This window comes from Nannospalax galili, unplaced genomic scaffold (assembly GCF_000622305.1).
Source record: "Nannospalax galili isolate Female #2095 unplaced genomic scaffold, S.galili_v1.0 scaffold49, whole genome shotgun sequence".
Lineage (NCBI taxonomy): Eukaryota > Metazoa > Chordata > Mammalia > Rodentia > Spalacidae > Nannospalax > Nannospalax galili.
Window position 1 is genome coordinate 1,640,371 of NW_008359444.1, and position 9,228 is coordinate 1,649,598.

Below are 9,228 nucleotides of genomic sequence, written 5' to 3' on the forward strand. Positions count from 1 at the left end.
TGGGCTTCCATGACACCCAGATGATTCTAGGTGGGGACATGGGTCTCAACAACATCTAAGAAGACTCCATGTCAGGTAGAACTTTTCCATACTCACCTGGACAGATAACTCAGGGCGAGGTCTACACTGGTAACAGTAGCCCCAGCTGGAACTGTATACAGAGCCTGCCCTAGGTCCAGTCCATTCAGTCTACATACCTGGCATCAATGAGGATAGGGGGAGTCCTACCCTTCACAGCCACCCCACAGCTGCCTGGATCTGGTCACTTTCCCCAGCGTCTTTCTTTGCTTCTTTTCTCTCTTGGTACTTTGTCTCATAAGGTCTGAGGCTCAGAGAGCTGAATACCTGTTGGGTCACCAGCCAGGAAGGAGAAGGGCAGGCACAGCCTTAACTAGTGCAGATGACACTGTCAGTACTGAAGCATCCAGAAGCCACACAAGGACATACATGTGAGCATGCAGAGCTCAAGGTGAGGCCCAGGTCTCTGCTAGAGAGCTCTATCTTCTCCCAATCTGGCCAGGAGTTTGATGGCTTGTCCATTTGTGGATAGATGGATGTCATCACTCCTCCTGACTGTAATCCCAATATCCACAGTGGCCCTTATCCCCTAGAACTACCCATAGGTTGAGAGGAAATCCTGAGTGAGCCTTAGAGTGACCTCTCTCTGGGGTCCTCCAACCACAGGCCACTAGCCAGCATATTCCACACCTGTGACTCACTCTTCCCGGTTCCTGTTAAGACCAAAGGCAAATATGGGGTTCCTGAGCGGGAAACAGAGAAGTAAGTGCCCAGAAAGCAAGTTTGGGTTATTTCTGGGCCCTTCTGGGACCTAGGGGTGCCTTGGTGAATGGAGAGGGAACTTTCAGCAGCTTCTAGGAGGAGGTGGTGGTGATACTCAAGCCCCACAGGAATCCCTCAGTGGATCTCTTCCCAGAAGCAGGCATCAGGGGCCCTTGGCCACCTCCATGACTCAACTCCCACTGCAGCCTCCAATGGGCTCAGTTTTAGATCCACATAGTATCTTACTTCACTTGCCTTTGAGGACCCTGACCAGGGAAGGCTCTGATCTTCCCAGGCCCCATGCCTGTCCTAGTGTCTTAGAGATGCCAGGGGCACAAGGCCAGGTACTTGTTTCAGGCCTTCTAGGGCAATCAGTGCAATAAGTAGGCTTGGAATGGCTTTCCAGGGCCAGCAGTTGCCTGGAGACTGTCTTCTGCAGTGGGGTTGGCCATATTTGCCTCTCCCCACCAGTGTGTGAACCTGACCTACTTGTGCTGGCAGGACCTGGGGCTTCAGGGTTGTGGAACCTCTGAAGAAAGACGACTATCTGGGGTCATTCTCCCTGTGCCCAAACAGAAGCTTGCAGCTGCTGAGGAAAAGCTTCCAGGTCAGAGTGGGATCAAGGCCATAGCATGGGATCCACTTAGGCCAGTGGGGAGGATCCTGTGAGGGAAACAGCCATACCTACTTCTGCTTATCCCCAAATGTCAAGGCCTGGATGGAGACTGAGGACATCCTGAGCCATTTTCGGAGCCCCTATCAGGGTCCAGAACTGGATCTTGACAGCCTATACCACCCCATGTCTGAGGAGATCCAAGACAAGGAAGAGCCCAAGTTTGGGGCAATACTTTATCATCAGGCACTCCAGGGACCAGAGGAGGATCTTGACCACATCTCTCACCCTATGTAGGACTCCAGTGGGCCCTAACATCTCTCCCACTCCTGTCCTGAGGCCCAGGACCCTAACCCTCCCCAGCTAGAAAAAATAAACACCTTCAAACAGGTGGAAATCATGAATGTCTTTAAGATCGTGATCTTGGGGCATAGCATCTCCACCTAGGAGGAAGAGCTATGTCTGTACTACCTATGGCTCATCAAAAGCCTCCCAGGGCTGGGGGTGGGGGGCTGGAAAGATGGCTCAGCTGTTAATAGCACTTGCTGGCTCCTACAGGTGACCCAGCTTTGATCTCAACCCTCATACCCACATGGCAGCTCACAACCATCTATAATTACAGTTCCAAGGGGATCTGACACTCTCTACTGAGTCCATGGGCACTGCACTCATGTGATAGACTTAAAATATACATGTAGGCAAAAAGTTCATATACATAAAAAGAAAATATTTTAGGACAAAACACTTTCAGAATTAAAAAAAGCTCCCCAGGCGTACAAGGCCCAGTTAACCCTCAGCTCCTGAACAGTCCCCTTCCTCAGCCCATTCCTTTGTATGAAGGGATGGAGTGACAGGTGTGTCAGCAGTCACTGTGGGGACCAGATAGCAGCACCAGCCTCAGTAGAGAAATGGAACCTACCCTGGGATTCCCACAGAAGAGGTTGAGAAAGGATATGTTTGAAGAAGGGGTGGGAAAGATTTGTGCTCAGATAGATGGGTACATAGGTACATAGGTTTGTGGTTGCATTCATGTATACACACACACATGTACAGGTGCATATCACACAGATGTGTAAGTGGGTATGTGTGCACAGGTGTGTAGTTACACAAGCACATAGGTACAGTGTTGCATAGGTACAGTTTCATGTGTACACTGATATACAGGTATGTGACTACACAGGGGCCTGCATGTATGCAGAGCTGAGTGAGGCAGGGCATATAATTTCTGTCCTATTTCTGGGCAGCACCTGGCTTGTTCTGGGGTGCCTCTCCTTCCACAAGGCCTGACTCAACAGGCCCAAGGTCTAAGCACAGGTCAGATGAGTTAGCTCATACATAGTATAGGTACTGAGGTACCTGGGAATCCCAACATTACAATGAGAAGACACTAGGGACCAAACCCTCTGGACAGAGCCACACAAATTTCCCAGCTCCAGTGGCTCAGGCAGAACAGACTATTGAAAGACCTGAGTATACCTTGTTTGGAGGGGAACCTTGTTTCCATGATGGATGGTGCTACTAACTGGCTGCAGTCTTGGACCCTGGGACTTGTGTCTTTACAACAAGCCGTTTATTACAAAATTAGAGGATTTTTGTACATTAAAAGGAACTGGCAGTCACATATAAAGATTTAGGGCACAAAGTAACAGGACATATAGCCTTTTAGAGGTACCAGCAGGATGCTTAAACTTTTACTCAAGGTTACCAATGCCTGTCTGGTAATTTATTGGCCACAATGTTTTCTTTCTTAGGGCTAAAAGCATGGTAAACTTTTAGCTTCTAGCTCAGGAGTAAACATTTAACCTGGCTTAATCTCTTAGCTAATGATGGCTGAGTTGTTTGTTCAGGACAGAGAGATGAGCTGTTGACCAAGACACTTTCCCACAGAGGAAGGAGCCTGCACTTTTGACCTGTCTGCTTTCCTCCTGCTAGTCTCGCAGTGTTCCGCAAGACAGGGATATTGGAGGTACTGTTTCCAGGGCCCCTCCCTTCAGCAGAGAATGCAGCCTGCACTTAAAAGTTTTAGGCTCATCTCGCCCTAGAGCATGCCTGGTTTTCTACAACAGACCACATGGGAGAGAACACCAGTTCTCCATCCTGATGTACCCAGACCCCATGCAGCTTTTGAATTGTCCAGCTGACGTCACAAACCCTAGAGCTCTCTGTGTGTCTAATGTCTCCACTCGTCCAAGGACATGAGCTGAAGGTGAGAAGGCTTGTACACCCTGGCCTCTAACCCACACAAATCAGGAGCCAGTGTTCCATCTTACAGATAAGTCTGGGGTCTTTATATCACATGAGTCCATTGCTCCCACACTGTAGATGAGTCCAATGTCCCACACATTATAGATTAATCTAGTGTCCCTATATTACAGTTCGGTTTTCTACTTTACATGAGTCCAGAGTCCTCACATTATGGATAAACTGGCTGAGGCGCTGACGGTGACCTCGAGGTCCAGCTCTCACCCCAGGATCCCTTGCTTGTCATCAGGCTAAAATTCTGAATCAACAGGTCATGCTCCTGGCTCATACCCAGCAAAGCAACCTCTGCAGAGACTCAAGAATCTTTTTCAGTTCTCAGGTGGCCCTGAATCCTAGGCTCACCTTTCCTCCTTTGTTACTTCTGGTCTCTAGCCTAGTGCTGGGGACCTTCAGGGCAGGTCTTCTCCTCTTATATAATAATCCTCTCTGGAGGCCTTTACAGATGCACCCAGAGGTGCTTTACTAATTTCCTAGGCAAGTTTCTGTAAAATTGAAACCACAAAGGACAAGTCGAGCCCTCGAGTTGCAAAAGCAAGAGGCTTTTATTTTACACAGGTACCTGTGGGCACAACTCCTGACAAAGGGAGAAGCGCGCCCCAGGTCTGGGGTTTGGGGTCTTTATAGGAGCAGAAGCAGTTTACAGAAGCAGAAGCGTGGTTATTGGTTAGTTTAAACTATTACAAAATGCTATAGGGAGAGCGGGGGGGCTTACTTATCATTAAGCCAGATGTTTCAACCATAAAACTTACTTATCAGTGAGTTGGAGATGTCTCAGCCATGAAACTCACTAATTAGAGAGTTGGCCATGAAGCTTACTTATCGGCAAGTTGGAATTCTTGACCAGCACATGACCTGCCTGAGACGTGACTTGTCTGAGAGGCTTCATGGCTCCTGACTTTTATATTTTTCATTTCAATCCTATGAAGTTGACAATTGAAATTATTATCACACCTTTCCAGGTCATTCCTCTATCAGGTTAGGGATGGTCAGGGACCACTAGAGTAATTCAGGTACAGGTAGTCAGGTTAGTGTCCAGTGGGCCTTGAGGTCAGATCCATGGTCAAGATTTGAGCTGCCCAATGCCAACATACCTTTTCCATCTTCCCCTACATTTAGGCAGGGGACCTGCAGATGGCGAGGCTCCAAGACCCTGGTGTTTATCGGGACCAAAGGCATTCACTGGGTCAGGGTAGTGACTGTGGCTAGGTCTCTCTTCAGCTTTGCCTGAGCCAGGAAACCAGGGTGGGAATTTCCTCCAACTTCTAAAGGGTACAAGCAAGTCTGGCTAGGAAAGGCAGAGTGAGTCAGGGAACTCAGGTATGTCCATTGAGTTGAAGGCCAGAATTAGTAGAATACAATCTGGAATTCTTTAAGTTACACATGCACCTGTGCATGATCCAGCCCTTTTCCTTCTAAGAATGCATCCAATAGCATTATGTGTGTCTACACAGTCTAGTAAGTGAATGTTCACAGCAGCTTTGTCTGTAAGCAACTGAGAATCCAACAAGAGAGTGGACAGTCCCTATATTGGAATATCATTTGGAATAGAACAGAACAAATTACTGTTGCATGCAACAGGCATGAATTCCATAAAGATTAGGCTGAGTAAAAGGAAGTCAAATGACAGCACCCTTGGATTCCATTGTATAAAATCCGGAAGGTGGAAAGGACCCATAATAGCAGATGGCAGACTCCTGGCTTGGGTGTGGCCTGGCTCACCAGTGTACAGATGAATCCAAGTGTGTCAATATGCACATATTTGTTTGAGATAGGGTTTTATTATATAGCTTAATTTTTCTGGGAACTCACCAAATTACTAAAGAAATTAAAAAAATTTTTTTTTTGTTGAGGGGCTGAGGATTAAACTAAATGCTTTGCATGTGCCAGGCAGGAACTAGCTGCATGTTCTGCTCAACTTATACTTTCAGCATATGCAGTTTATTATGTGCCAAATCTCAACACAGCTGTTGAAAGGCTCTCCTGTGGCCAGCTGTGGCCATGGGGTTAGCAGTGGGCTGCAGGCCAGTGAGAGACCTTGTGGCTAAGGCTGACACCCTATGTGGTGGTTTGAATGAGGAATGTCCCGCATAAGTTCCAAGTATTTGAAAACTTGGCAAAAACGACAGCACCTGTTGGTGGTTTCAGAGGTTTAGGAGCTGCAGGCTTGCTGGAAGAAACATGTTACTGGGGTGGGCTTTGAGAGTTCATAGCCTTGCCCACTTCCAGTTTCACTCTTTCTGCTTTCTGTGAGTTCTTAAAGATGTAAGTGCTCAGTTTTCTGCTCTGGCCACCTCTGCTGCCATTTCTTCCTACCATGATGGACTCTTATCCCTCTGGAACTATAAGCCAAATTCTCTTCCTTCTATAAGTTGGCCATGGTGTTTTATAGCATAGGAAGTCATAGGGACCAGAGCAGAGGAGCCCCCAGTATCCTTGTGGTCCTGGAGTGCTGGCTATGCCCAGCCCCAGGGTAAGACTCTTGTATCTACATGGCTAAAAAAAGTCTGGGAGAAGGTTGTGGGGAAAGGCCCCCAGATCTGGACAGTGGCTGGAGACTCAGTCTAAGCATATACTAAAACAGCTGTCCCTGGCTCTCCCAGGTCCCTCCTGGATCTTGCTGCTGCTCTGTCTGCCCTGGGCACCAATTGATCTCATGTCTTTTACCTTCTGGGATGACTAAGCCAGGTTACATTTGAGTTCTTGGGCTTAACATAGCTTTTCACAAATACATTTTGGATGCCATCCTACCAAATATAGGCCTGGAGTCCAACCTAGACTCAGGCTTCTCTGGCCCTATACCAAGAAGTTCAGTACCATCCTCTCTGGCAACTGGTGCTATCATCTCTGAGTGTCAGTGTCCCTCCTTCTAAAACGTCTAGGCCAGCCTCTACTACCTGTGAAAAGTGTCCCTCCTCAAACAGATCGTATCTGCCTGCATACCAAGCAGTGCTGTTGGAAACTGAGGGAAAAGGACAAGGCCAAAAGGATGAGATAGGAAGATCAGTGCCCTCGTCAAGAGTTACCTTGTGTTCTCAGCCCAAATGGTATTGCAGAAGCTCCCACTTCACTCAAGCATCCAGTGTACTCACCTCCAGCTCCCTGCTGTCCACTCAGCATCAGCCCCAAGCCCAGTCCTTTGCTCAAGCCCAGGCCCTATCCCCATTCCCAATCCAGCTCCCAGGTTCCTACCCAGGTCCAGCCCCGACCCTGGCCCTGGGAGATTCCTAGTCTTCCATGCTTCATTTCCTATGTGGATTTCCTATCCTAGGATTCATCAAGGATGGGTATAGGGATGCTTATCTGAGAGCCAGTGGCCTTCCTGGAGCTCATCATGAGACAAGTCTCTGAGTGGGAACAGAGAGTTAAGACCAAAGATTGACAGTGACTGTTTTTTTTCCACCATTATTACAAATTGGGGAGGGGGAATCCCTGCTGGGGTCAGCAGGATCTCCCCATCTGCCAACTTATTGAGCCCCAGGCTAGGGTCCAGGTCTGGTGTTGCTGAGGAGAGGCCTGCTGATGGAGTTCAGATGTAGATGATCCTTCTCAGCCCAGAGTGGTCTCTACAGGGGACCAAGGTCAAGAGTCCCCTTCTGGAGGATGATGTTTCCATAAAGCGCTGATTCCCTGCAGCAGGAAAGTCAGAGTGTTGAGACTCTAACTTTGCCCCGACCCCTGGGACAGAACAGACCCCTTCTGCTTCTGCTGACTGACCCCTGGGACAGAGCAGACCCCTTCTGCTTCTGCTTCTGTCCCTCCTGCTTGACAAAGTTCTTTGGCAAACAGAGATCCTACTGCCCAAATCCCTCCTGCTCTTCCTGGGCAAAGCAATGGTGGGGGTAGTTCCCAGGGATCTGTGTAGGGGTTGCCCAAACCACTTGGATGCAGCAGTAACCCACCCGGTTGCAACAACAGCAAAAGCCTTTTTTGCTCGTTCATAAAATTCAAACCTCTCTATCTTCGCCAGGGCTTTCTGGAAGACAAAATTGCATGGTTGGAGAGACCTTGCCCAAAAGTCCTCTGGATGAACCCCTGTTGAGTCCCTAGTTAGGAGGTAGCCAGGAAGCAGCAGCCCTGGAGCCATGGTTGCCTAGGCTCTATTCCTCTGGTTCCCCTGATGCTGGGGTCTCAGGGATTCCAGCCTGACTCCAGTTCAGGACAGTGGGGACAAGGTGTGTTTTTCATGTCCCTTTCGGTGCCTGTGATGGCAAGGTGCCTGCTGGACTCAGTGTCTTGCTTGGGATCACTTAGTCAGCTCAGTAAACCCTTGAGGCCCTCTGAGCTGTCCTGGTGGTCCCTTGCCCAGGACAGAAGCCCTCAATTAGGTCCTGCCCAGGAACTGCCAATGGCTCCTTCAGGAGAATGGGTGTGTCCCTTGCCAGGCAGAGAAGGGCAATACACAGAACATAGCAAGAATGAGGTGGTAAAGAGCAAGACCTAGGGTAAGGGTGCATACCCATGGGTGGTCAGAGGGAGCGATCCTCTGGCTCAACTAGTACCAATTCCCAACATAGGCAGACAGGTCAGGATCTTGGAGGGAAAGGAGAAACTCTGGGGCAGAGAGAGCAGTAGCCACAGGGCTCAGTGCACCTCTTTGATTCCCACTCCAATGATTCACTCTTCTTGAGTCTCCAGGAGACAGAGGGTCCCTGGCTCCTTCCCATGGTTGGGGCTGCATCTCACCTTGCAGCCAGCTTTGAACAGAAGGGATTCATAAGAATTCCATACCGGGGTCTGCAGACCCCTCTCCTTGTCACTGGGCACCAGCTCCATGACAGTATCCTGGGGAGACAGGGGTCAACTCTGCAACCCTAGGTATCCAGGGCTACCCCGAGGGAGGGGGCTCTTTGGGGACTTGTAACCATGTGAAGTCTGACAAGGAGGGAACTACTGAGACCCAGAGCAGCAGCATGGCCTTTGGTCCTCCTCCGCTGTCCACATAGGTGTCTAGGGGCAACAGCTTCAGCACAGCCTCCAGGAGTTGTGGTATGTCCAGGCCTAGGAGGGCAGAGTGGGGCTCAGGCCTCTGCTCTCCCCCAAGGCCTGTCACACCACCTGCCTAAAACTTTCAGGTGTGGGCCTCACAGTTAGCAGCCACCAAGTACAAATGGGGGCCCAGGAAAGAGGCCACAGAACCAGGACCATTGCCACCCTAACCCTGTGGTACTGTAAGAGTGAAACCACTGAGGACAAGTCAGCCTTCGGGTTGCAACAGCAAGAGGTTTATTTAGTACACAGGTACCTGTGGGCACAAAGTCTCCTCAGAGGACTTGCGCACCCCCATGCTGGGTTTTGGCACTTTTATAGAGCAGAAACGGGGTACAGAAGCAGAAGCATGGTTATTGGCCCATTCAAACGAGTATAAAGCATGAGGAAGTTAAGTTGCTAAATTCTGGGTGGGTGACTTATGGTACAGATGTTATTTCCTGATTTCCTGGTATCGAGCCCCGGGGATTGCCAGATGCAGATGGCTTGACCACTACGTCCTGTTTTTCTGATAAGCTAGTTTCTCAATGCTTGACCTCTTGTCAGGCATTCCTATCAGGTGGCCTCATGGCACCTAGGTTTTTCAC

At 49.3% G+C, this 9,228-nt stretch overlaps 2 protein-coding genes across 2 annotated transcripts in view; one reads left to right on the top strand and one right to left on the bottom strand.

Moving 5' to 3' along the window:
- The first annotated feature begins 455 nt into the window (after positions 1-455).
- Prap1 (proline rich acidic protein 1) lies at positions 456-1,708 on the top strand. The gene is given in 5 exon segments (XM_008823198.1): positions 456-469; positions 685-780; positions 1,282-1,331; positions 1,334-1,387; positions 1,485-1,708. Coding segments are annotated over 5 exon segments (438 nt in total).
- Positions 1,709-7,218: 5,510 nt separating this feature from the next.
- Fuom (fucose mutarotase) overlaps positions 7,219-9,228 on the bottom strand; it is a 9,805-nt gene continuing 7,795 nt past the window's right edge. Inside the window, 4 exon segments of the mRNA XM_008823173.2 lie at positions 7,219-7,282; positions 7,555-7,628; positions 8,339-8,433; positions 8,579-8,653. Coding sequence (XP_008821395.1) covers positions 7,219-7,282; positions 7,555-7,628; positions 8,339-8,433; positions 8,579-8,653 — 308 coding nt within the window.